This window comes from Hippocampus comes, unplaced genomic scaffold (genome assembly GCF_001891065.2).
Source record: "Hippocampus comes isolate QL1 unplaced genomic scaffold, H_comes_QL1_v1.1 scaffold69, whole genome shotgun sequence".
Lineage (NCBI taxonomy): Eukaryota > Metazoa > Chordata > Actinopteri > Syngnathiformes > Syngnathidae > Hippocampus > Hippocampus comes.
Window position 1 is genome coordinate 294426 of NW_017805505.1, and position 27932 is coordinate 322357.

The 27932-nt window shown below is 46.1% G+C and overlaps 1 protein-coding gene and 1 long non-coding RNA gene across 5 annotated transcripts; one reads left to right on the forward strand and one right to left on the reverse strand.

Moving 5' to 3' along the window:
* Window positions 1-898: 898 nt before the first annotated feature.
* LOC109520393 (mediator complex subunit 13L) lies at window positions 899-26570 on the reverse strand. 4 transcript variants are annotated; one of them, XM_019877587.1, is made up of 29 exons: window positions 26465-26570; window positions 24797-24880; window positions 17739-17884; window positions 17214-17411; window positions 16043-16207; window positions 15184-15340; window positions 15015-15119; window positions 14273-14920; window positions 12805-13018; window positions 12594-12672; window positions 12383-12504; window positions 12089-12167; window positions 11789-12003; window positions 11192-11370; window positions 10084-11012; window positions 9681-9860; window positions 9366-9595; window positions 9094-9292; window positions 8719-8995; window positions 8057-8309; window positions 7394-7582; window positions 7099-7322; window positions 6889-7031; window positions 6217-6375; window positions 5328-5492; window positions 4662-4825; window positions 3252-3419; window positions 2449-2558; window positions 899-1757 (listed from the first exon to the last, which is right to left on the reverse strand). In XM_019877587.1, the coding sequence occupies exons 2-29, from the start codon at window positions 24871-24873 to the stop codon at window positions 1625-1627; spliced, it is 5907 nt and encodes a 1968-aa protein (XP_019733146.1). In that variant the 5' UTR covers window positions 24874-24880; window positions 26465-26570; the 3' UTR covers window positions 899-1624. The 4 variants fall into 4 exon arrangements, with proteins under 4 accessions (XP_019733146.1, XP_019733145.1, XP_019733144.1 ...); XM_019877586.1 differs by having other exon boundaries at window positions 11789-12006; XM_019877585.1 differs by having other exon boundaries at window positions 12089-12185.
* On the forward strand, window positions 3426-4538 carry LOC109520395 (uncharacterized). Its single transcript, XR_002169169.1, has 2 exons — window positions 3426-3908; window positions 4007-4538. It is a non-coding gene; the product is annotated as an uncharacterized LOC109520395 (long non-coding RNA).
* Window positions 26571-27932: the final 1362 nt, after the last annotated feature.

Below are 27932 nucleotides of genomic sequence, written 5' to 3' on the forward strand. Positions count from 1 at the left end.
GGTTGCCTCATCATGCACAAGTGTCAAACTGGTCCTCGTGAGCCACCATCCTGCATGTTTAGATTCAAATGAGGAGCCGGATAAAAATCCCGATCAATCGGATCAGGTGTGTTAGGAGGAGGGAAACAGCTCAACAAAAAAAAAAAAAAACGTGAAGGATAGCAGCCCTCGAAGCCCAGAGTTTGACATGTACCCGTAATTTATGGTGTCTCCCCCGTTTTTAAAAAGACAGCGGATACTACAGTGGACAGCTTATCATGTTATCAGGTTACAGGGTGCACGGAAGGGTTAAAAACAGATGAAATGTCTGACTGTAAACGATGCAAGTGAAAGAGCACAAGTGAACGCGTTCTCACTTGGAAGGCTTTTAATAATTTACTTTAAAAAATAGTGTAAAAGTAACAGATATCTCCCACTTGGTGTGGATCTGTTCCATATTCAAATTGATGACCGACGTAACAAAGTCTTTTGCAAACTTGCATTTGTCTGTACAATTTCGTGAACACTCACTTGGCAATTTCCACGTATTTGGCTGGAAGTAAATGACTTTTTCACTGTATATATTTATAGATATATATATATATATGTATAAAAGCTCACAGCAAAAAAATAATAATAATAAAACAAAAACAGCTTGAAATGTACAGCTTTTAAAAAATTCCAGAAAAACACAGCCGAATGGTGTATCATACAAACATGCTCCGATTGTAACAAATAGCAAAGGGGGCGGGGCCTTTCTCGTGGTTTGCTTGACATCATCTTGAAATCATAAGTGTCCTTCTTAAATATTTTCATTTGAACATTTTCGATTGCCTCGTTCAAGGATTCGCCTTAATATCTCCTGCATATTTTTAATTGAAAGGTATTAAATAAAACAAACGATATATAGATTTTTTTTTTTTGTTTTTAACTGATGTTCATTCTGTGTCCATCACCCTTTACTTTCGTTAAGTGCCTGTTTGGAAGAGGTAATATATATTTGTTAGATATATACGTACAGATATCAAATTCTATGACATGATATAATTTGTATAAATATTGCATTAAATTGACAACGTTCATTTCAGATCCCAAAAGATGGCAACAAAAAAAGGCCTTTCTCCCCCCCCCCCTTTTGTTTCATTTTAAATATGACAAAATAACTTTAAATTCTTTGCAAATGTTTTACATTATGAACACCCCGGCCTGTCTTCATCTTTTTTTTTTTTTGTACCGCCATCGCTTATCTACAACCCTTTGAAAGGTGAAGAAAAAGTGCCGCTTGCAAAACGCTCCCCCGTAAGAGTTCAAAGAACCTTTCAACAGCGCTTTTTTTTTTGTACAAAATTTAAAACGACGCAACAATGCCACGAGTGTGCGTTGACATGCAAATTTGCTGGTTGTACAATATTACAGGTCTGCAGACGTTTGTTTCAAAATGCCACTCGGGTCTTCTCTCCATGAGAAAGCACCGTGACTGCCATTTCCAAGTATTTTTTTTTTTCTGCACTGGCTTAGCATTTTGTCACTCGGATTTACATTCCAGGCCCCGGGAGAGTCCTCTCTGAGACGAGGAGTTGCAAAGTGGGAGGGAGGGGGGGGACGCTGAGAAGGCCCGGAGCTGAGGAATTGGAGGTGCGTACGGCTAGAGCATGTTGAGGATGGCATTGTACATTTGGACCAGCACGGCCAAGTGGACGGGCAGGCAAGACTGGCGGTCCTGGGTGGCAGGCGTGCACGTCAGCCAGGAGAGTGCATTGTATTGCTCCAATACAAATCTGCATTTTGGGGAGGGGAAAAAAAAAAAAAAAAAATTTGCATGAAAGCCGAATTAAGTTTTTAATTTACAGCAGCAAAATTATGAAAGGGACAAAGTATATAAATGAATATAAAATATAAATATAAGCTTATTAAAAATATTTTTTTACGTGCATTCAGGAAGTTTGTGGTAAAAAATGAAAATTACATTACATTGTGTGTGTGTGTGTGTGTGTGTGTGTGAGAGAGAAATGGAAAGCTTTATTGCAACTAGCTTGTTTTTCAATTTCGATATCAAATTCCAAATGTCTTTTTTTTCTTTGTCGCAGAGATTATGTAAAAAAATACTAATAATGATTGATACGATATGGAATGTGCACTGATGTTAATTTTTTTTTTAAACCAAAAAAAATGATTTGTAGCTTTTAGAAAATTGTTCTAACCGTGGCAGTCTGAATTCATATATAAAAAAAATGTGGTGCTCATAAAATGATAGAAATAGCTCAAAGGCCACATGTAAGACAGCTATGTGAGTAAATATTTGTGTGCTTAAGAAGTTAAAATGTGGAATACTCGCAACTATTTTTCACGTGTCATCAGCCTTAAGTGATGGCACATTGTGGCTTTGGAGCCACGCAGCTTCTGGAGTCACTTTAGAATCCCACATTCGACACCCGCAGCCAGGAAAGCCGACATGTGTTGCATATTTACCGGAGCACATCAGAGGTGGTTTTGGAGTCCAGCGGGTGAGGGGTCCTCTTTGTCTTGTCTGCCACCAGCTCATCTGACTGGACCATGGAGATGTGGTGGTGGAGCGAGGCCTGCGGAGAAGCAACGGAGGGCGTCACGTCTGGTGATCGACGGCGTCATGAGACTTCCGTTCGGGTCTACTCGGAATCGCCGGCTCTTTGACTGGGATTCTGTCACACGCGCGTAAGATCACGCGGGGCTGGAACAATCTATAAATTGTCCCTAGGTGTGAGTGTGCATGGTTGTTCGTCTATGTGTGTCCTGCGATTTGCCGGGAACCAGTTCAGGGTGTCCCCCGCCTACTGCCCAAAGACGGTTGGGGCAGACTCCAGCACACCCGCGACCCTTGTGATCCTCACAAGGGTCGCCAGTAGGCCGGGTACACTTTGAACGAGTTGCCAGCCAATCAAACCGTACACCTGTGCACAATGAGGCCGATGCGCTGACCAGTCGCCCACCGGACCACCCAGGTTCCAGTGTAGGAAACAAAATTAACTATCAAACAAAAGCTGAATCAAAACTGACAAAAATGGTTTAGAAAACAACAATTAGGACTGGAAAAACTGTAAAATGTGGAAATGTGTCTGAAAATAAATGACTTTTATCCTCTGTTTTGCAATACAATATAGAGTAATTACTAATGGGCGCCCCCTTGTGGTCGGATATTTATTTACTTTTCCCCACCCCTCTATAGCTGATTTATTTATTTGATTATTCGCATTATTTTTAATGAGAAACAAATACAAGAGTCATGTTTTAAGGACCTTGAGGAACAGAGGACACTGGTTCTCAGCTTGAGGGCACGGAGCCCAAAACCAGTGCGGGAGTCCGCCGCCGGCCTGCGCCGTGGAGACGTAGTAGCCCAGAGCCAGCGGCTGCTGCTTCAGCTCTTCCGGCGGATTGTCTCTGGAGAGCAAGCGCTCGCCCTGGCTCTGTGGAAAAACAGGAAATTCAATTATTGACCACGTGCATGGCGAAGGCGTGCAAAAACAAGAGAGATGCATCACTGATACTTCAAGGAAATGAAGGCAGTCCGTCTGGCAGGCCTGCGTGTGATTTTTATAGTGGGAGGGGGAAAAAAAAAAAACCTAAATTGTTGTTTACGTGCGGCCATTCAAAAGGCAACGGACCGTTTTGATTAACTTAAACAAAAACGGCCACCAAACACGTCACTGCAAGGCCAGTGGAACCGTCTGGGTGCTTTAAAAAAAAAAAGTAGTGTTTGGGTTTTGAAGTAGGGTTAGGGTTTCAATTTACAGTACAGCAGCGGTAAGCAACAGAATGTCTGAGCTCGGTTTTCAAAATAAGGTCCAAAGTAAGTCGGGTTTTAAACAAGAGTTAATATTTCAAATTAGGATTTGAAACTAGGGTTAGGGGTTTTATGGTAGGGTTTTAAAGTAGGGTTGGGGTTTCAAATTAGGGTTTTAAACTTGGGTTAGGATTGCATAGCAGGGTTTTAAATTAAAGTTAGGGTTTCATAGGGTTTATGTCTCAAACTAGGGTTAAGGTTTCATACTAGGGTTAGGGTTTCAAATTGGGGTTAAAACAAGGATTAGGCTTTTCAAGTCAATTTAGGGTTTCCAATGAGCATTAGGGTTTTCAAGCAGGTTTACGGTTTCAAACTTGGGTTCGGGTTTTCCCGATTCAGCACGCGCAAGCTTTCCCCGACCAATCAGCGGCGGCGCTCTGAAGTCGACTCGTATCTCTTCCCTCAGGTGAGCCGACGACACCTGCAACGTGTTGGGAGTCGGCTGCTCTCTCTACTTTGCGATTGAGCCGTTAAGAAACTGTCACCGCGTCTGTCTTCGCCCCTTTTCGCCCCGGGAGCCAAATTCCTCCACGTTTGGCAGCTCTTCGCTCTCACATGCTGTTTGGCGCATGTGATGCGTGTGATGTGGAGTGTCAGTCCAGATGTCATCGCGTGGATCTGAGCTTCAACAGGCATGCTGCTAAATACCTCTCCGGGTGAAGAAATATTCTCTCAGTCACCAATTCATTAGTGACGTTTTTTTTTTGTTTTTTTTTTAAATAAACAGAGCTCCCACCCCCCCCAAAAAAAAAAAAAGAGTGGGACGAGGAAGAGTCACGGCTTGAGTACAGCACAATTTCCATCTTCAAAAGCCCTCACCAACCTTGAATACGGACAGAGGTGGGAGCAATTATTTTTCACTCACCCTGGTGTGTTGAAAATGGGATCCCATCCCCATTCCGGATGGAGAGCCCGGCGACGGCACGGGGGAGGTGTTGGGGGAAGGGTGGAGGTTACCCGTGATCAGCATCATGTCGTGGCCGATGTCGTTCTCCAGTTCGTCAGGAAAGGGCAAGTCGAACATGTCGTCTACGGGAACACAACTCATTGGTTTGTCGAATTTGGGCTGGGTAATAATGTTGTGTTTTCCTGACATGATTGGAGTGCACAATGCACAAAGTTAAAACAATCGCACGAGGCGTGCTGCTGGTGAGATGGAACAATCCTGCCCCCTGTTGGTGAAATAGAGTAAAGCAACCATGATTCTTTGCATTGCTTCCTGTATTATTGTTACGTTGGAAGCTGACATTTTTCCAGAAAATTCATGATACTTATTCAGACCACAACAAGATAATTAGACATCATTGGTTTGGGACTCGGGGGCTTTTTTTTTTCTTTTATTACCACTTTTGTTGATATTTAATGTCTTGTTCAATATTTTCTCACTGCACTATCCGTAACGGTCGACCAAGCTTTATGCTGTTCCACCAACAGCCCAGCCCATGATTTCACTGGCTGTGCATGTGCAGCTTTATGGTTGTCCAAAGACGCGACCTTGGCACGACAGTATCCAGTAAAAGCTAATGAGTACCGTTATTGTCCTCAGTGGGGTAGGAGCTCGGCGCCAGCTGGGTGGTGGCGGATGTCGGGAAGACGAGGATGTGTGTGCACGAGGCGTCCTGAGGCGTGTTCAGCTGCGACGTCTGCAGGTTCAGGGCAGTGCTGCGGCCGAACACGGAGCCCATCGTCACCGCGTCTGAGAGCAAACGACACCCAAAAAAATAAATAAAAAAGTGATTTTCTGTCACTTTACAAAAGTATTAGATCAGTATGTGGACCGCTAGTGCTACGAGGGCTCCCTCTAGTGGTTTGCAAAAGAATCACCGGTAAAGTACACTTCAGTTGTATTTAACTTTAAAGTTACATATATTTGCATTAGTTTTTTTAAAAGTCATTGTCTTTAACTCATTCACTCCCAAAGACGTTTGTAAACGTCTTTTCAGACTTGGTCCAGAACTGGCTGGTACTGAATGAGTTAATCACTTTTTTTAAGGTACAACTTTTTCAGGGTCACATAGAAACATTTGCATTATACCAAATTGGGTTAAAAAAAAAAAAAAAAAAAAAAAAAAACAAATAAACCTGAAACTCACTCACACTCGTTTTAAGATTTTGGTATCTATTTGCATATTTCTTTTTCAAAGATTTGTTAATTGTTTATATATTTATCTGAAATGTTAAGCCTCCTGTTATGTTGTGGGTCTAAATGACCCACTTTCAAAACAATTGACCCGGGATCATTATTGTTGTTCCTTCCAAACCCACCTAATAGGAGGGTTAAAGGCAAAGTGGAAGGAAAAGGTGTCCAAGCCGTTTTGTGTTCTCTGAAGGGAGGCTCACTTTAACCCCCCACTTTAAACTAGATGATCACCTTCACGTGGTTACTTCAAGAGGTCTACGCTGTGCTGGTCTCTACCTACCGGGCATGACCACGAGGGAGCCCTGCGGCTCCATGGCGACCAGGCAGGCGCTGAGGATGGAGGGGGTGTCCGCCACTGAGATGCCACACATGCGACACGCCTCCCTGAGCTGGCGCCCTATCGAATGCAGCGAGTGCTCCCCGAGGAGCGAGCTCCAGTCTGGCGGAGAGAAAAGGACAAAGTGGCGTGACCAAATGACTCCTCCTGCACTTAAGTAAAGACATCATCTTCATGACTGACTTCAACTCAGCTGACCGACCGAGTCAGTATTGTGTTTTCCGCATTACAAGGCGCTTTGGAGTATAAGGAATGGCCTATTTTAAAACTGTTTTCAAATATCGGGGTGCACCGCATTATAAGGTGCAGAGAATAGAAGCTAGAATAGTGGCTGAGGTTGCATTATGCATCCACTAGATGGAGCTACTCTAAAAGAATACAATAAAATACAATACAGCTTTATTTATATAGTGCTTTCACAATCGCTGCAGCTTTTATAAAGTACCATATTATAAAGAGCTACTGATCTTATTAAAACCATATTCCCGAAAATTGTATTTATCTTTTTTTTTTTTGAGGGGGGGCAGAATTCTTTAGAAAATATAATCAAAGGCCAGTAAAATAATTCTGCACCTTGCTCACCGCTTGTTCATTTAGTGAAGCCACGTCACCCACCTTTAAGTTCGCCGTGGCCTAGTCTCCCTAACCGACCAATCACAATCCTCCATGGCAGTGAGGTCATCTGGATGATGCCGACGCACCACTCCCACAGCTTCTGCAGACCCATCTTCCGAGCGGACACCTTCGGGCGCCGAGCCCTGAATTCAAGGGGGGGACGTGAAATTTTGAATATGAAGAGATTAAAGCAGTAAATTTGACACTAACCTGTTCGGCACGTCGACATTGATGATGCACGTCTCCAGCAACTCTCCATGCTGGTCCGTGCATGACACCAGGATCCAGCGCTGGTCATGTGACAAGCAGTATCCAACAAAGAGCACGTTGTACCTGGCAGGGATTTCGGCCCAAATCTCTCCTTGTTCTGGCTGCTTGGGCCGAGTGGGCCCGAGGATGAAGGGGGGTGAATAGAGATGCACTGGGCTGGGATGCTGGGGGAGGACAAACATGTATCGGTCATCGTGGGTTTTTATCCATGACGACGATTAATTTCATCATTTACCTCTGGGCTCTTGAGGACCGAGGTGACGGTGGACACGGGGCCAAAACCGGTCAGGGACTTGATGTGCGTGTGCTGGGGCCGCAGGCGTCTGCACTGGGAGTAACAGGAGAAGGCCAGAGAGCGCAGGTGCTGCAGGTATAAATGGCTTTCGCCACTCGCGGGCTGGAGGAGGTACTGGCATGGCACCACCTGCAGGAAGAGGGCCATGCTCTCAGCTCTGACAACTTTTGGCTACTTCTCCTTAACATTTGAAAACAGATTATCAGGACCTTCTACTACACGCTTTGTGAAAATTGTCTTATTAGTTTGACTACTTGTTAGGTGATGAAAATGAAGTGGAAAAAGGTGGAGGCAAAATAAGCCGAGCAGTCGCCTTTCTCGTTTTTGGCGAGCGTCATACCTTAGTTTTAATTTCTGACAACAAGAATTTCTCGATTAATTTTTTTTTAACAAGATTGAAATGAAAGCTAATCAGATAAAGACTACGCCTACTACTAGATAATTTAGCCGTTTTTGCTAGCAAAACTATTCTTCTAAATTAAGCACCGATGATATAACTCGCTGTGGAGCCTTGCTGGGACGAGCCGAAAGTCGCAACGTCCTCAGTATATCCATTCTTCGACTAAGGTACAGCGTGCAAGTTGTTTTGCCACCCCTGTTTACCTGTAGAACAAGTGCAGGTCTAATGGTCTCGGGCAAGGTATGCAGCATTTCCGTGTAGCAGCGAAGAAGCCCCAGCAGCCACACGCTCTCTGCCTCGACTTCGTCACCTTCCTCTTCCTCCCCTCCTTCACTCCGCGTGCCAGTCGGACTCAGGAACGCGTCCACGACGTAAACAACGATGGCCGGTGGGTTGGTGCGGCTGTCCGTGGAGTCGGGGCCAGTCGGGATACCGATTCTGTACTGCTCGGCGGTGCTGGGGGGGAAAAAAAAGGGGCGACTATCAGTTGTGCACTAGTTCAAAGGTGTAATGGGTGTATTTGGAACAGTGTCCCAGCACATCCACCAGATGGCGCTGTGGTGATAAAAGACAAGTGATGGTATTCCATCCATCTTGCCCATTTGCTAACTTTGGATCAGAGGTTACATGCTCAAAAGCGAAACTGAGAAATGTAGGCTTTCGTAAATGCGCCTGGCAACAAGTGACTACTTCAACACTGAGGAGTGCAGAAAAAAAATATAATCAGTCAGAAATGAGCCTGCTGATGAACAAATGGGAAAAACATCCATCCGTCCATCCATGATCTGAACTGCTTTATCCAAACGGACAAACAACCAACCACAAATATGGTGATAGGATGTGAGCGCGTTGTTTTGGCTCTTACACGTCGGGGTTCTCTGCTGGTGTGTTGGATGCTGGTGTGTTCAAGGGTCCTTTGGACTCGCTGGACCCTCCGGGCGTCGTCTCCCCCGTCTGGCCAGAGGGTGTTGCAGATGGAGTGGAGGCGTTTACTGAACCGGCAGCCCCGGGAGCTGGCTCTGCGTCCGACGTCCATGCTTGAGGTTGTCCAGAGGGGGCAGGTTGCGCTGAAGTGTTGGGTGGCTGGATTTTGGATGGCAGCAAAAGCGTGCTGTCCAAAGGCAGGACTGACAGCTGGGGTCCTGCAGAGTGAGGACAGAATTTGTTCATATGGTACATGCACAAGAAGTCGGTTTCTGTAAAAGATGCTTTGATTGGAGATTACGCTGGAGGTTCTTACCTAGCTGCAGCTTACAGGCATAGGCGTAAAGTTTCAGTTTGCTGAGGTTGTCTGTGTGGTGCTCTCCAGCCCAGGGACCAGTCAACCACTGGTCCACATCGAGCTCCTCCACCCTTTCGGACTCCACTTCCTCCCCCACGCGGATTATGCCATCCCGGGACACCTTGGCCAGAGGACGGTGCTTCCCAAGCCGACACGTCTGAGAATGACGTCACTTTGGTGAGGGCACCTTCTTTGAGGCACTTGGAAATAAATTTGACACAATCTCCTACCTCGTAAACAGCGCTGAGCTCCTGGAAGAAGGCTCGGGCGGCAGCCAACAGGGGAGGACTATTGGGACAAAGTACCACGTACGCGACATCGCGTTGACCCCCGTAAGGCTCCAGCAAGAGCTTCTCCCAGAAGGGCAAGGCAAGAGGGGACAGTGCCAGGAAGTCCCGTTCTCGGTCGTAGCCAAGCAGGACTGTGGGAATGGGCAAGGGCTCCGGGGACTCCTCAGAACCTGAAGACAGAATTCCACCATGAGCCTTGACTTAAGTCTAATCAGATAGCAAGCTAAAAAACAAAAAACGATTTGTTGTTCTTACCATACGAGCCTCTTCCCGCCATTTTATGGAACTGCTGCCAGGTGAGCGGACCCTGAACGTGTTGGATGTTATCCCAAGTCCGTCCGGTTCTTTTCTTCTGGATGGCATCTTGCAGAAAGGGCTGCAGGGACAGCAGCAAGCGCACCATGTCCTGGGATGACAACATGCTCATGTCCACCACTGCGGGGATGAGCAGAGACACAGAAACAAGCGCGCACGCACGCACGCACAGGACACATACACACATGTTAACAAGGCCTAGCCACCGAGGAAACAAATGAACAAACATAAAACACATTAAGCAGACAGGAATTTGTAAAACACATATGAGCAGACGTTGGTTTCAAGGCTGTTCGACCACAAACATCCCCGTCCGTTTTTAGCGTCCAAATTTGCGTCCTACCGTTGGTGTGAGGCCAGGGATGCAGAGCGGTACTTCGGACGACAGCTGGATCGACTTTCCCTCCTGTGGAGTTGTCCACATACTGCAGACCCTGCTCCAGGGCGTTGTAACACTCCACACAGGCATCGCTCCCGTCCGCCCACTGCTTTTCCGACATCCAACTCTGGAGCAGCGCTCCCTTGCGGGAATAGCTGGAGTAAGCATGGGGAAGGTGCAGCGAGGCAAGGGAGGAAATGGGCTGCGAGCACTGCTCCTGAAGTAGGACCATAACCGACGGCGAGGCGGGCGCCGCATCCTGAGGACGCTTCGCTCGGGGGTCGCCCATCGTCGGCTCCCGCCGGCCGAGGGCCAGCCTCCTCTCGGCGGCGCGGCCGACCTCTGAGGAGCGGCCGTAAATGTCCAACTCGTCTTCCAGGAAGAGCCCCGTGCCGTGGGCCAGCTGCCTGTTCACAATGGCGCTGAAGCCACACATGCAGCGGTACTGATCCTCACAGGTCGAATCGGGGATGTACACCCCTACGTCCGCCCCCTTGACGTTCATGTTGCAGGCGCAGATGCAGCAGCTGTCAAAGTTGCGGTCCTTGAAGACGTTAAGGACGGAGTCCGACAGAAGCAGAATGGCGTAGAGGCTGTGGCTCTCGGGGAGGCAAGGTCGAGGTCGAGCCAGGGGCTCCACGGAGCTTAGGGGCAGGCTGGTGGAAGGGGTCGAAGCCGGTGAACTCAGCTCAGTCCCGTCCTGCTTCACGGAACCTTGGCCGGAGCTGGCGGGGTTCATACCCCGTGGCGTGCGAGGGGTGCGCGGAGTGGGCACGGAGAAACGAGGCGTGGCCGGGGAAGGCAGGATGCCCACCGTGGTGCTCACTGAAGCCGTGGTGCCGCTCATCTGGTTGTAGTCCTGGTCCGTTAGAGCACTGACACTTGGGATATTTCTGAAAGACAACAAAATATGCTCATACAGCATTTCCGGGGTCAGAGTTAAGTATTATTCAAGCGCTTCTAATGCCGGGTAAATGCATCAAGTCAATCGGGGCTGTTTTTACCCCAATTTCAAAACCGCTTGGTCAGCTAAAGCATGGCGCTACTAACATTGTCGCTGCATTTTACTCACGTGTATCCATCCCTGGCGAAATTGCTGTTGTGGGCGTGCATGGCGGCTGGGATGTGCTCCATTTTGGGCAGGAGAGCCCAGGACGGGCGGTAGTAGCACTGCTCAGGAATCTTGAGCGGTGCTAAACTCTGACTAGGGAGGCAGGAAAGTGGCGCGAACATGGAGCAGACCACCTGCGTCTGGACAGAGGGGACATAAAGACTGAGCGGTTTTGGAAGTGTTGTCGATGTTCCTGCACGGATGAGCAGAGTAGGAAGATTTGCATGCATTTAGCTATCATTAGCATTTCTCAGCTATTGCTCGGCGCCCGCAGTAAATAGAATCCAGCTATGCGTAAGGTATATAAACCAGTCAACTCCAAAATCCCACTGGAGTCCGAGGCAGACCTGCCTGAATCGCGCAGCCAATCACATCGTGCAGCTGGGCATATCCTGCTTTGAACTCAAGTCGGATTCATATTAATGCTTCATTTAGGCGTCCCAGCTCCTCTCAGATTAATATCTGTACCTCTACGTAGAGGATAAAGAATATGTTCCACAAAGACAAAGTCGTGAATTTGCGAATAGCAAACTGTGAATCGCGTTCCCATGTCCTTACTTTGAAGTCTTCTTGCCAGGGGCTAGCAATGCCTTCCTCAAGCTCCATCCTGAATTCAGGCAGCTGGTTGGAGGTGACTGGCAGAAGGTGGTCAGGCGCTCCGGCGGGTGCGGGGGGCTCCTGGCTGGGCGTGTCCCGGTACGTCATGATGGGAGAGAAGGCCGGATGCTGCTCCAGGGAGGGCGGCGTGGGGAACATACGCTGAAGGTCTGCTACTGCTGAGATGGACAAAAAGTGGATTTACGAGGGCATTTACGCTTTGGGTGCGTTATGTACGACCGTGTATGGACGGGAACTCACTTGATGGATATGGAACTGCCGCTCTGCCTTCTTTACTCAGAGGACGATCCTCTGCGGATACTGTGACTTTGGTTGAGTGCTGGTTGGGGTAAACCGTCTACAAATTAGTACACATCAGATTAGAGGATTGGGCCGATATAGTTTATCTATAACAAAAATGTACACAGCATTTTTATTTGCACACTCAGTAATATACTTCACTAATTCATTAGAGCAGAAGGCACGATGGGATTGTAAATTGTGATTGGTTGGTACTTCCTCATCTTTCCCCAAACAGGAATTTGGATGCCTCACCCCAAGCTCCTCCTCATCTTCATCAAATATGTTGTCCAGATCCGAAATGTTGACCACCAGGTCTTTTTCTCGGGTCAGAGAAGGATTGGCTTTGGCGGCGGCGTCGTCTTGACTGGACTCATCTGAAGGAAAACACAAGACCAAATGACTTCAAAAATAAAGGACACAGAAAAAAAAAAGTTGGTTTATGATGTTGAAGTCTAAGTCCCACCTGATTTGGGAGCAGAGTTGAAAATGGACATTGCGTCTTTCCCATCTGGCAGGTGGCCATTGCTGGTGATTTCTTCACTCTGATGGGCGATTTGGAAAAATGAGTCAAGCGAGTCAGCTTTTAATGGATATTAAAGGATGACTTTGAAAGGCTGCGCAGGCTAATGGCAGTGAAACCGCTTTTAATAGAAGCGCCCCCCGTGTTTCCCTACCTTGGCTCTCTTGCCGGATTCCCGCCCTTGACTCTTTAATCTCTTGGAAGTGGAGAACGTGTACTCGATGTCGCCTTCCTTGAAGTCGTAGGGGTCTTCCCCTGGCTCGCGCAGCACCTCCACAACCGGTTGCTGGAGCAGGCCCAGTGCCTGGACGTGCTCCCGCAATCTCTCGTCTGAGATTTTAAATCTCTTGTGCGCCTGTGTGTAAAGTCTGTGAGAGACATTTGCAAGCTATTACAAAAGATATGATTTCATTATTTTATTTGACCTTAAAATGTTTGAACATTACACTGGCTTCTAATTAGAAATGGCATCTCGGTCAGTGCCATGAAGATCTTCGAGTCCTCACAGAACAGCCTCTGTGCATAACATGATCACAGAGGTCTCCGGGTCTAGCATGAGGAGTGGCATAAATCTGCGCGGGGGTGGCCGAGCCCAAGTTTTGGTCTTGATGCAGCTGAGATTTGGCACAGTTTGCGCCGTTGTGGGTGTGAACAGAGCCAACTTGACTCTCGCCAATTTAAGCGGCTCCTCTCATTCACTGTGAAATAGCCGCACAAGAGGCGCAGAGTCCTTGACGAGGTGGAAGCACAAACTGATTCGCTGCGGGAGGTTGAAGCGCACAAAGTATGTTTATAAGGAACCACAGGTGAATGTCGTGGAGGAAGTGTTTGTGATTCTAATTGTGCGTGTCTCTGTGTGATTCCCCCACCTTACACCCCGTAATCGATGAGTCGTGGCCAGAGGTGGGGGATTTTTACATATAACAAAGATTGTTGTCTTAATAATGCATTTGTTGAGTTCTACCTGTGCCAATAGTTAGACATGATTCCAGAAAGATGTAAAGTTTAGTCTACTTTCGCCTACCAAATTATCAGGCGCGCCAAGGCATATCAAAGGAAACGCGCTCGGGAAGCCAGAACGGCAATCATGGCGAATTTCCAAACAGGCAAAACAAGGCTCGCACCAGCAAGAAAATCGAGATATGACACTTTGTACGCTTGAGCCCAGCTGCGTCGTCAACGAATCTTGAGCCCAGAGTGGATGAGCTCACAGTGTTTGCACCAAAGTCAGTCGAGTGTAAACCTATATACTGTCAGCGACTTCAAATGACGACAAAACACATTTAACGCTAAACTACTTGGAGTTTATGTATTTTAGAGTTGTGCTTGCTTAATATATCAGACCAAAACTACTTTTAATCCAAGCGCACCGCCTGCAAGGCACTCACCTCCATTTGGGTATCCCTGCTCTCGTGAAGCGATTCCAAACATTTCTTTATCACCTCTTATAAATTGATAGCTATTCTTGCGCCTCCTCCAAATGTGTCTCAGTTGACACATGTCAACAAAAAATGTACGCAAAAGTTGACAACTCCATTTCTGTTGTGACCTCCTGTTATCTGTATCAGTATCTGGTTATCGCCTCCTGCTATCGCACACCAAGAGCACGATATCGCTCCTACCTCTTTAGCGAGGCTCCCTCGGGGACTGCCTCCGTTTTCCCCTCTTCTACTTTATCAGCCGAGACCTCTGGAGGTCTGAAATCCATCTTATCAGTCCTGGGAGTCCGGAAGCCTCTCCACCAGCCGGCCCCGTTCTCCTTCTGCTTCAGCAAGGCCGTGTACACTGCCGTCTCGCTGGTCATCACGCCCATGCCAGCCGCAGCCTCCTGACATACGTGTATGTCCAGCGGCCCTTCCAGTACCTCTGGGTCCTGCACCCGGGGGTGCGGGCTAAGCGTGGGAGGGAGCGGAGACATTGGCGACAAGAGAAGTGACTCCGGAGCTTTCCTTCCGTTGGAGAGCTGTTTGGGATACTTGCAGCTTGCCAGAGTGGCCAGAGGCTCCATCGGTGGCTCGAGTGCTACCAGACCACTGAGCTGGGGCCCCCCAGGTGAGTCCTGCTCCAGGGGGGTCTCCTGGGTGGCGCATACACGGTGGTGAAAGGGGATCATGGCCGGTCTCTTGGATTGTTTGTCAGCCTTTTCCGTCTTGTCGCTGGTCTTGTGTTTGGGTATGGAAGACGCGTATAACGATGAGCCAGAGGACGGATTGGCACCGTTCTGAGGGTTGGAGATGTTCGTGGCGGTTGTCAACTTCTGCTGCTTCAGCCTGAAATAGAAACGAGACAATCGCATGATGTTTTTAGGAAAACTAAGTTATCGCAACGCCGTCGATGAACAGCTTGAGAGCGGCTCGCCGGTACCTCGAGCAGCTGCACGGCGCTCGCGCCCCGACGTCATTGAAATCCCACGTGGTGACTCCATTTGGCACTTCCTTCTTTGGCGTCACGTCGGACGGCTGCTTTAGTCTGCCAAGAACAAACAAATTTACCCATTCGGGTCCATCCTCCACAGTGGGCTGACGTCACTTACATGTGCTGAGACTGGCTGAGGTAGCATTCCCTCCAGGCCTGATGGACCACCTGACAAGTCAGCTTTTTCCCAGAATGCTTTGGGCTCAGGCTGGTGACCCCGAGACCGCTGTCTGGGGTTGGGACACTCGAGGCCGAGGTCACGAATCCACTGTCCGCTGGAAAGATAAGAAGCATATCGTCACTTTATCATACAGTGTCTTACTAAAGTCCCGAAAGTACTCATCCTACAGAAAATTGGAAGTACTGATTAAACTCCAGACTCTAAAATATACAAAAGTAGAAAAGAAAACTTTTTTTTTTACTGTCGGTTGTGCACACCATTTCCTCTTTCATTACCTTAATACTCATCCTGAAAAGAAAAAAAAAAATCAGATGTCGCAAGTTGTTTACAAGCTAGCATTGCCTTGATTTTTATGCTCGCCAAACAGTGTGCTCCCTTTGCTAATATAAACTGAACAAATATACCTTCCTTTCATGTGGGTATTTTTTATTTTTTTTGTCTTCCAGATTTCAGAGAATGTTTGAACGCTCGAAGCTTGTGGTTTGGAGGCTGGCACCAACCACAGCGCATTCAGCCAACAACATCAAAGGATTCTCTTAAAATAAGGACATGTTTCTTCCAATCTTGTTGCTGTTGACGTTAATGCTCCCTGGGTCATGTACCTTTATGCCAATTTTGCTCCCTGTTTTTTTTTTTTCCGCCCTAGAAACTGAAGATCTCAACCAAGTGCTGTCTCGATCGCGGGTGAGGCGCCCGTTTTGATCAAGACGTCGGATGGAAGGATAGGCGCTCTCTTGGGAACACAACACAGCTGGCGGCGTACATGGAGGAATGGCATTTGTGTGGTGTCATTTACCCGAGCAGGGCTGCTCCGGCGATGTTGGCGGCGTGAGCGGCACGCTGCAGTGATTCTGCTCTCTGGCGAGGCCCTGAGCTGCAGGTGCAGGTGGAGGTGGCTCCAGCGGCAGCTGGCCCTGGGCAATCAGCACAAAAGCAGCTGGGTAGGTCATCCTTACGCCACCTAAAGAGAGCGGAAAGGACATAATGAGGCTGCGGCTTCACATCTTTTGCCTCTCGCCGGGACATATGGGCCTTGTTCACTCCCGGTTTTAGTACCTACTAAAAATCAATGGATGTCGACAACATCTTGACCAGCACTTTTATGATTTCACCAGCTCACATTTCTCCCGCTTTGAACAAATAGCATCCCCTTTTGACCCCGTTTGGATTTTTAACGTAGGTTGTTTCTGTTCCAGTTAAAATTGACGAAAGCATGTTAATTGTTTACAAGTTCAACCAATGTAAAAGTGTCTATTTTTGATTACAATTATTGCTATTATTATAATTCTTATAATTATGAATACTCCATATCATTTTTGATTACCATTATTATAATTCTTATAATTATGAATACTCCATATTGCAGTAGACCCACTTGCCATATTAAACTGCAGTTTGCGTATCTTCTAATTAGCCTTTGACTGGAAGTGTATCGAATGTAATATGCACAGCAGAAAAAAACACAAAATGGCCATCTTGGGTAGGGTTGGCTTTTGACTTTGTATGTGGCATGTTGTCATGAGTGTCAGAAAAGAACAATTTTATAAATTATTGCTCAAATGGAATGGAAAGACTTCACATTTAGAAATGGCTGCAATGCATTTTTTTGATTGTCATGATGCCAATCCTGAGAGATCATACAGATGAGACCAAACTCCCAGGAGCTTGGACTTCATCGTCCCAATTTGAACTTCCTGTCATCTCATTCATCCTCTTTTCCTTCCACATCATTTGCTCTTTTTTTTCCCAGCAGGCTAAAAGGCTGTGAAGGTGCTTCTCAAGAGCATCGGCAAATAAAAGGAAAGTGAGAGAGAAGGAAGAGAAGCGGCGGCTAATTTATGGGATGCTGCTCGCCGGTGTTTGCTTAGGCAGAACAAAGGCACCGTGGTCCAAAACGACTTCAGGGGATTCCAGTATACATGTGCGGCGGTGAATTTTGAAGCGACATGAGAGGAGTTGCGGCATACCGACGACCACCTCCACTGCCACGTGAGCGTTGCGATCATCGGCCGGCTCGTGGTTTTCCTCGTTGCTTCCCGCCTTCCGTCGCAGTACCATGGGGTAGAAGTAGCTCCACTCCTCCATCAGCTTGCGTGCTGCCGGGTCACTCATTTTGTATGCTTGACCCGTCAGAGTACCGCTCAGACCGTATGGGCTTAGGATCACTGCAAAACACGGCAGATGACATATTTGGGGTTTGACCAATGAAGTGACAGTCAATTGTGTTGCGTACTCGTCATTGATGAAATGATTTGTCTGTCTTAGCAGACATTGGCTGCAATGACTTAAAATCTGACAATTCGTGGTGATTTGATACAATCTAATACAAGATGAATACATAAAAGACACATTATCAGGTTTAGGTGAGCCAAATTTAATACCTGAAAGACGTTTATAAGGCCAATTCGATCTGATCTGAAATTTCACCCCGAACTTATGGTGACAATTAGTGTTCAATATATGTTTTCCCACGTAGTTATCCTGTTCCTTACCTTGTATTGGCGTGACGGAGGTGTGTGCGAGGTGAATGTGCTGTTCTGTGATGTGGTACGCAGGCTGGTGCTGGGCGATCTCCACACTGGTGCACACGTTGCTCTCCCCGTGCAGGAAGAAGGAGAAGGAACACGAGAGGTGCTCACTGGAGGAGACAGAAGATCACACAGGTTTACATCCTTGAGAGCCAAGACCAGCCAAAGAAGGGCAGAAGTGTTGCGGGAAGGTGGGCGACATTTTGATGTGAAGTCATAAAATTCCCTCATTTGCCACGAGCATACAGTATGGGAGGTGTGTCAAAAAGTTCGCAGGACAGGTGGTGCTAGCGCTGTTATTTTGGCGATGCTGCATATTTGTTCCCCGAGACAATTTATTCCAACTACGCAACTTTCATAATGAGCATGTTTGAGATTCTCAAGTAAAGGGCACAGCCTTGGTCACGTGACGTGAGCCCACGTTCAAATCGTGCTCGTACTTTTCGATCAACCAGCTTTCGTCGTTTTTGCCATGGAAATTCTCCCTTTAGGTCAGGGAATTTTTGACCGAAAATCTACTTTTCGATCAACCAGCCTTCCGCCATGGACCCTCTACCGCATCCGCGCGCACTAACACGCGCACGCCAAAATGAACAACAGCCATCACGAGACCTGACGCGGAGGCATGGAACGCACTTTTACAACGTGTTAACGATCGTAGCTCGCGTATACAGTTTGAAAATGCCTCTCTCGCCCCCCCAGAATTGAATTGTACACGAAACAAACTCTAATTGAGAATAATAACAACAATAAAAGCTAGAGCGCAACAGTTCTGACCGCTAACTGTAATTGCAGAGTGCTAACTGCTGACTGCTAACAACTTCCGGTGATAAAGGTCACGTGCTACCGTAGGTTAAAGGTGACCTGCTTTTTTAAATGTAATTTAATTTTTTAAATACCTTTTGTGAAAATGAGACTGAAAGGAAGCTAAGGGTGTAGTGTGCACTAACACAAAAATATATAATATTAATAAGACGCACAGAGACACACAAATGTTTTGGGTTGCCCCCCTGATAAAAAAAAAAATATGTCTGACTAACAGAGAAATAGTTCACCGGCTCGCTCCCTGTTAAAGGAATCAAGCCCTAAACAAGGGTTGCCCCCCCTCCCCCAACCCCTCTACACCCCTCGCGATCGACTTGGGACCAGTCCACGAAGTCCCGGTCGATCGTGATCGACATATCGGGCACCCCTGCTTTAAGTAATGTTATCTTTTAACAGTCTGAAATAAATGTGTTTCTTCATTCAGATAAAAAAAAATACGTCTGACTAACAAGAGAAATATTTCACCAGCTCGCTCCCTGTTAAAGGAATCAAGCCCTAAACAATGCCAATATATACCACGACTCTGTTCTATTCTACAACGTGAGCATTTTACCTCTTCAAACAGAAATTGCGACAGCGCGCAAAAGAGCTTGTGGGCCGTCCAGTTTACCCACACGCATCCATCATTGTCCTCGTACGGCCATCTTATTGCAGGTATGAATCCTCATTTGCTTAACGACCGATTATTCCACACTGCATGTTTATCTCTTTATCACACGGCCTTGGACCGTCCATCATGTATACTTATTTATTTAAAAAAATCACAGACGGATAATAATTTAGGTCTTACTGCCATCTACATAGCAGCGGGCGACCTGTGCGCCATTAACCGCCACCGAGGCTTCTGTGATGTATATTTTTAATCTATAAAGCTCCTTATAACCTTGGTTATATACATCAAAATGACAATAAAGTCAGCAGGTAGGGTGATCTCCTTGTGATTACTCTGCTACCCATGCAATATCTCCTTTGCCCCAAGGCATTGGACCCCCACTGGAGCAGTAATGGGTCATCAAATTCAATAAAATAAAAAAAATAAAAAAAGCCAGTTCTGCTCTTAATGGGCCGAGCTGAAAGATGAGTTGTTAAATACTGTCCTAAAATGGCCTCCAGATGGCACTGAGTGCACTCAGAGGGAAGGGAGGCCCAGATTGGATATGAATTTCTGGGGCAGAGAAACAAAAACAGACAGCAATGTTTGCCAGCCTTTCATGAATTACTAATTCATCTAACATGATGTGCAACATATCTTTTTTTTTTTTAAAGAGTAAGGATACTTCTAAGTGACCGCCAACATTTGAACAGTAGTGCATACTGTGTATGAAACAGTTGCGTTGGTGAATAAAATCTAAATGATGATTTTGTACCGTTTTCAGCATACATTCAAGTGACATGTCATTTTATTAGAGAACACCCATTAGCGAAGTCCAGACATAAAAACAGCTCCCGCGATTAAATGAATACTCATGACAACATCCGTCAAGCTTGATTGTCTTCTTGATACGGATCTTGCATGATGCCGTCATCGCTGGGTGTAAAAATAATCGCTGCGGCCAAAATGTAATGTGCGATCATGATGACTCTCTCACATTGTTGGCACAGCAATAACAAAGGCGCAATTAAACACAACATGAGCGACATCACCGGTGTCAAACTTGTTTTCTTTGCGGTCCACCATTGGAACAGTGAATCCGCTTACTGTAAATGCATAATCGCTAGGTTAACTATTTAGCTACAGTGTGTGTGTGTGTGTGTGTGTGTGTGTGTGTGTGTGTGTGTGTGTAAGGTCTTCGACTGGCCAAGTCAGTCACTGGACCTTAACCCAATAGAACCTTCTGAAGAGGAGTCTGAAGACAAACAAACGAGAACTGAAAGAGACTGTGGTAAAGGCCTGGAAAAGCATTTCAAATGAAGAACGCACCAGTCTGGTGACGTCAAAGCTGAGTTTCATGCTTAAAAAAAGAAATAGCATGTTGGCTAGTTTCTCATGCAATTTTAATTGCCCAACCCTGATTCAACCCATCCAGCAATACTTTTCACTTCAACACGTGTTCATATTTCAAGTGACACCGTCACCGTGAAGAAACATCATTTTGACCACGACGTGAATTTCAAGCCATAATTTCGAGCCATACCTGTGACCAACACATATGTACACGTCCTTTAGCAAAGGGCATTTTCCTGCACCGTAAGCGGTCGTGAGTATGCGGACACACAGCACATCTCGCATTCCTCTGAGACGCGGCGTGTGTGTGTGTGTGTGTGTGTGTCTGTGTGTGTGTGTGTGTGTGTGGGAGGGGGGTAAATAGTAGTAAACATGATGTGCGGATGGTACTCAAATGAAGAGTGATCGTTACAGAGTTACAGCGAGAGAGAGAGAGAAAGAAAAAAACAACCTCTGGTTGTTGAAAAGCAAATGCACAGGATGAAGCATAAAGCTGCGAGGCAGGCGTAGGCAAAAAAAAAAAACATACAGTTTGAAATATAGAGTGAGAGCAAAGCCAGCCTGAGAGAAAGTGCTGTGAGTGAATAATTCAGCAACACACACACACACACACACACGCGCACACACTTTACTGCAATTGCCGCACACATATCAGTGAAAGTGAAGTTTTCGCAACCTTTTACGCTGAATGGATTCAAGCAAGCGGCAGGCAGGGATCTCCACCCTAAACGCAACAGTGTTTAGTTTTTTTGTTTTTGTTTTTTGAGATGCTGTTATTGAACATTACGGTGATTACTGTCGAGGCAGCGGTGTAAAACCACACCGCGTCATCGTCAAAACCGCTGGCTCCTTCATTGCAAACGATGAGAGGCGAGCTCAAAACTACGTATAGTAAATCATCTGAGAGTATGAATCAAATGGGAGCGTGAAGCATTTGTTGTCTCTCCTAAATACGTGGCCATTCGGCAGATTATGTCAATTTCATAATTTGACGGTTGGGTGAACATTTGCTATGATTTGAATTGTATTCATTTTCCGAAGAAGATAAAGAATATATGCCGACGAGTATTATTATTTCTCGGCTCTGTGGTTTTTGTTCTCAAATATCCCTTGCTTAGAAAACCGCGACGATCGATGCGAACGGTTGAGATGGCATTTTGCACCGTTCGTCGCGTTAAGGTAAGCGGCCGTTTCGTAATGCAGAGCTGTTTCGTTTTAAATACACAAAGCGCCATTCGCTTCGCTTCGCGGGTACGCGTGACGGTACACTTCAAGCGGGAGTGGCGTGAAATAGCTTGAAGCCACTTGTTGGATCCGTTTTGGTTGCTTATTGTGAATTGAGTTGACTGGGGTTCACTTCCACCATCTCAAGTTTGCGCTGGCATGTCAAAGCAAAGGGAATTAAAAAATTAAAAAAAAATCTTACAGCTCCTAGTAGTTGTTATAAGATGCCAGGCAACACAAACTGGCGCCAAGAGTGGGTTGCCACTGTGGTTAAAAACAGCAAAAAACTTTTTCCCCCCTGAAAAATAAAATAAAAATACTTTTCTCTTCTAAATGCTAATTAAAGAGAAAATCTAACGTCACTCTGATGTGTCGCCATCGCCTCCATTGATCCTCGGTTTTATTTCAGCCTCTCACTGGGGTTTTACCTGCTCATGTAAGAATGATAGCAGACATCTGCGGAAAATGCCGTCGTTTGTGTTCTACCTCTCCGGGGAAGGTCCCAGTACACGTGTAGTACAACATGTTTGTATTGCGTCGATAAAGCGGCGTATTTAACGAGATCGCTTCCAAATAAATTGGCTGCGACGCAAACGATGGGCTCTCAACGCCAACTTTAATTGCAAATTCTGTCAGCGCGCGTACATCTCTCCTGATGGATGGATGCGCATTTGCATGAGAAACCGCATTTATAGTCCAATTAATTGCTCGCTGTTTACCATTAGCAAGGATTGTCCTAATGTCTGGACATCTTTTATGACTTAATGACACTTGTCAGCGTACGATACATCATAATTGTCAGGCGAAATCCTCTCATCTCCAAAGCCACTACTTTTCGACAATTTTTTTTTTTTTTTTTAAATAGACAATGTAATAGGCGTAAATTAACCTGCACACAAACATACCTTCGTACCTGACCAGTTCCTTCTGGACTACAGACCGACTGCCCCAAAAATGTCAAAAATTCATCAAACTGCACGCTTGATAAATACTCCCACTTGTACAAAAAAAGGACACGCTTGTCAAATATCAACAAATACATATAAGATTAAATGTTTCCCTTCTGCTTCCATATATGACCTTGGGATATGGCCGGGCACCGAGTGTCTGTTGCCTAGACGACGGCTAATAGCTCAATGTCACCCGAGGAGAGCAGAGCATCTGTGCGCCGTGTATTTACTATGAAGTATTGTTAAGGAGATAATACAACTTCTTCAGCATGGTCAGTCACAGCATGATTTTTTTTTCTGATTTAAAATCAGAATATGATATGCTGTGCTTTACATGGTCGTGGATTCAAACGAGAGCCCCCTATAAATGTATTTAGCATTGTAGTTGGCATGCATACAACTGACTGAACTAATGAGAAGGACAGACTGTAATGCATCAATTCAGCCGTCTGTAGTAATGATTAATTTATGACCATCATTCCAGCCCCCACTCTTTCTCATCCCTCTTCCTCCCAGTAACCCCCCCACCACCAACACCACCACCACCACCCCACACCTCCTTTCAGCGTCTGATGCAATTCGCTCCCAACCCAGAGCGCTTCCTCCTCATTCCGACACAAAGAGAGTGGAGGGAGGAGGTTTCGGAATCCTCTCCTGGATGCGCCACTCTTCTCCGCCACTATGGCCCCAGGGACACGCGTGAGATAAACACCGGGGAAGCTTGACAAAGGCGGAAGGGGGGTGGGGGGTGGGGTGTTGGGCGATGGTGATGATGATGATGATGATGATGATGATGATGGCGCGCGCTGTTTTAGACGCCCTCTGTTGGGGATAAAAGGCACGGACAAAGTGGAGGTGCAGAGGAGACAAAGGAGCTGGTTAAAGCTGAGGCGGGAGGTCACATGACATCAACTGAGCAATGCTCCCTCGTGGCATGAGGAGGTGTGGGGGGTGGGGGGGTGCGCAAGGGGAGGGGGGGAGATTCCTCAGGCTGCTGCAACGCTATTGTGGAAAAAAAGGATGGAATGCTGTACATGCGGGGTGCGTTCGGACCGTCTGCATTAGAACTGCGAGCAAGCAGAACGGCGTTCGCAAGCAGTGTCACTCACAAAGCCCCTGTTTGATTTGGGACAGTGAAAGCGACGGTGATATTCCGCCTTCTCCCTCTTTGTAGGATGCTCAATAATTCAAAGAGGCAGCAGTGGCTCGGCGTGAGGCGAGGACGGGAGGGGGTTTGTTTGTTTCGGGGGCGGGGGGGGGAGGCACATGACAACATACTGTAGCCGCGCACGGAGATTTACAGTGTACACTGCTCTCAACCATCATACATTCAGTACATTGGATATTCAGACCTGCCCAGTGATACTTTTGAAATAAAAAAAAAATTTGACAAAACTATTGGGACACCTACGACACAGAGGGTCCACAATAAAACTGACTGTGGTCATACTGAGGCAAATGTCACGATTGTGTTAGTGGTGATGTGCCTATGTGCCATACATATTTTTTTTTAAATATATATATTTTTTTTTAATTAAAAAAAATTATAAAAAAATGTATATATGTATATTTTTTTTTCTAATATTCCCCTGCTCAGGATACATTCCAGATTGTTAGTTAAGTGCATTCTGTGTAAGTTGAAGATTTTACGGAGTTAAAATAACAATATATCACAACATACAAACAGACGAAACTCAACTGTCACTCCTCCCTATTTTAGCTTTGCTCATAAATCTGACATCCATGCAGGCTTTCACTTGGGCTTGCCAAGGGTGAGAGAAGCAAAACCTTGCCCAATTGCGGTAAACTGTGAGAGGCGGGCCAAGACAACTGTCACCAGAGCCCCGCAACACTCACACTCACTCGCGCGCACATCCGCGCATTCCACTCCAGCCAAAATGAACGCCTCTACCTTGGAATAGCCTCACACTGGCAGGGGCAAGTTGCTGTTGCCCCGAGGACGAGCGGACAGGACGAAGCACATGACGGAACTTCCCGCGAGCTGTGACAAGACGCCGTTTGACTGTGTTCTGCAATGGCGGGCTGGTAAAACACGCTGTTGAGTGAATGCCACTCACCTGCTGCCCAGAGACTTTTCCTGCAGTTGGTGCGGCTTGAAGAACCACTTGCCGACTCGCACAAAGCCTTTGTCCATGAGACATCTGCAGCGGTGAGAAGAACAGACAGAATGGAAGACACTCACGTCACTGGAATAATTAGAATCATCCTTGGTGGTATGACTCGCTTTGTATCGCACCTTTTCGAGGGACTCAAGGATGTCAGGGGGAGAAAATGTAGAAATAAATCCCGATTATCAGCAAGTGTGTACTCATCCTATTGTTTACAGTTGTCAGCCCTGACTGTTTTCCAAAAGCAGCCCGCACCACAGGATAATCTTTCCGGAAACATCTGACAATCGGGCCTTTGCTGAAATTTTGCCCGATTGTCAGTATGTGTGTACAGTGTTTGAATATCGGCAAGAAATCAGCTCTATCTATGCGTCGCTTCACACAACCTCACGCCGTTAGCTCGCTAATTTAGTCAAACAATTACAACTCCGCCTTTTCTAATGGTCCTGATGGCCTCTCGGTTGCGATTTGCGCACGTTATTAAATTGTTCCTAATTGCTCCGCTTGTGATTGTTTGATTAAGACCCACTTGACTCAAATTTACGCTCATTCGAGCGGAGCCAAAAAGAAAATCGGCGCCCGGCGACAAAAGTTGATTTCGCGGCGGAGGACAAGGCGATCCCGCTTCGCGCCGAAACAGCTAGCAATAAAAGAAGTTAGCTTCAAGGTAATAGGAAGGTTAATTCCGCCTGCCCCCCCTATGATGATCGCTGATGCTTCACTTAATAGAGAGCAAATATGTGCTGCTTCATTTAACAGATGGCTGTGGCTCAGAAAGGAGAGCTTTGGGTACTTGAGCAAATGATTCAGTGCTCAGATTATTAATTTCAGTGAGGTGAGGATGCCAGAAGGCAAGTGGAGTTGTCTAACGGTGACTTTTTAATGATTTCTTTGAGCACTTTTTGTTTGGGGACGCACTTGAAATATCTTTCAAAGTTGACCTCCGAGACTGATGGCGATTTATTTAGGTTGTATTATTTCAAAAGGTACTCACGAGACAAATGTTGTCGTCATTGTCCAATTAAAAATTAAATATCTTCAAAAGTAGGTTTTAGTGTGAAAAGTAAATAAAATAAATACATCAGCATGGGCCTGAGACAGTACAGTGGACTCCGGCATCCTCGTGGCTCGGCACCCGCGGATTCAATTATTCAAGGATATTTTTTTTTCTTTCTTTCTTTTTTTTCCTGAGTTGGGTAACCAAGCCAGCAATTTTCAACGTCAACAAAAATGTTTTTGAGTTCAAACAAATGCCAATGTCCCAATTGTTTGAAGGTTTACAATTACCATAACATCAATGCTAATTCGTATCTACACGGCATTTCACATGAAGTTAGCATGAAGCTATCAGACTTTTTGTTGGACAAAATCAAAAGCTTTGGTTGAACATTTTGGTTTTTATACCTACCTTGTTAAATTCTCATTCTCAATGTGTAGAATTTCGATACCGCAGATTTTCAGTAACTGTGGGTTGGTCTGGACTGTATCAACGCGATATACGGGGATCATCTCATTTCCATTATTATTGGTTGTTGGGGGCTTTTTTTTGGCATGATTAAAAATAACACCATCTTCCCAGACATGTTGCATGTTTTGGTCATTCACTTTCTCATTTACCTTTCCAGCAGGTTGTGCACGGCCTTAAACAGCAGGGTCCTGCACTCGTAGGAAAGTCCGCACTCCCAGAGCCCCTCCTCGGCCACTGAAAGTGAAAAGCATCAAATTATAAATCTCAATATACGGCATTATTACCCCCGCCGTTTTATAATCCCTCTCGGTGGCAACAGTAATGATGTTTTCAGAGACGGAGAAGCATCTGCACACGCCAGCTTGAGGATTATAAACAACACGCGCTTGTTGATGGTGCGTTCTGTCACCACATGCTGCATTGTGCTGATGAGGAAAAACCCGCGCAACATATCGGGAATCGCGCTCGGGAATGAGACTGTGTGTTGCAATGTCACCGCGTGGTGTGCGCGTGCGTTCGCGGGGGGCAAGTGTCAGGTTGGCTGCAGCGACAGGCCAGTCAAGCCCAGGGCAGTTGTCAGACTCGCTTAGCCCAAGAGCAAGCGTGCGTTCGCCGAGGCACTCGCGCCACTCGCTCGCTCAGGTTCTTGCACATGTATGTCCAGTTGAAAGCCGGTCCCTTTTTTTCTTAAACCCCCACCGGGCAAAAAAAAAAAAAAAAAGATACAAACAACAACAAAAGGCAGCTAATACACAACTAAGCTACGCGCTAAAAACAGTGGGGTCAAAAATAACCCAGTTTGGGTCAAAAATTTTAGGGGGTTGTTTTCTCACTATTTCAACTTCAATGTATTCTTAAAAAAAGTCCGTTTTCCCACAATTTCACTTTTTTCACTCCCAAAAAATCCTTTCCTGCCTGGTTGCGGAAGCTACTCCATCACACTGCTGCAGGGTGTGTCCTGTCAAGAACTCATGTGAGAGTCAATTAGTCATTCTTCACAGAGGATAAATAATACAGTATATTACTGCGAGTACCGTTTTGAGTATATTTGTATGTACTATACTGTATATTGGTGCTCAAATATCCATTGCGTAAAGTGCTACAACACAGCCTCATAGCTCCTAATCATTGCTAACGTTAACATTAGCCTTAAGTAAGCGGACTAAAGGCTAAGCCGTGGAGTTGTTTGAAATACTCAACACGTCCAATAATTCTCTCTTTTGTGTTTATTTTGACAATAAACAGCTTCAAGTCTTACATTTAGTAATTCTATCAGACACTGCCAGCACAGAGGTTGAACTGTCTATTACAAAAATGACAAACTACATCAAATTACATCTTGCAGATTTTCACTAATAGCACCAAATTTCCCTTGATGAAAATGTGTGTGTGTGTGTGTGTTTCTAGCTGTGCTGCAGCACATGCTCCCAAATAACCACACACACAACTATATAGTGTATACCACAGAGCAGCCAGAAAACAGTGCTTGCCTTTTTTCTGTGCCATATACCTGCAGGGCTGATGGAGTGAGCGTGCGCCGGGTGGGTGTTGTGTTTGCGTGGAGGGAGGGGGGGGGGGGGAAACAAACCCCAGCATCCTCAAAGAAAAGAGGAATGC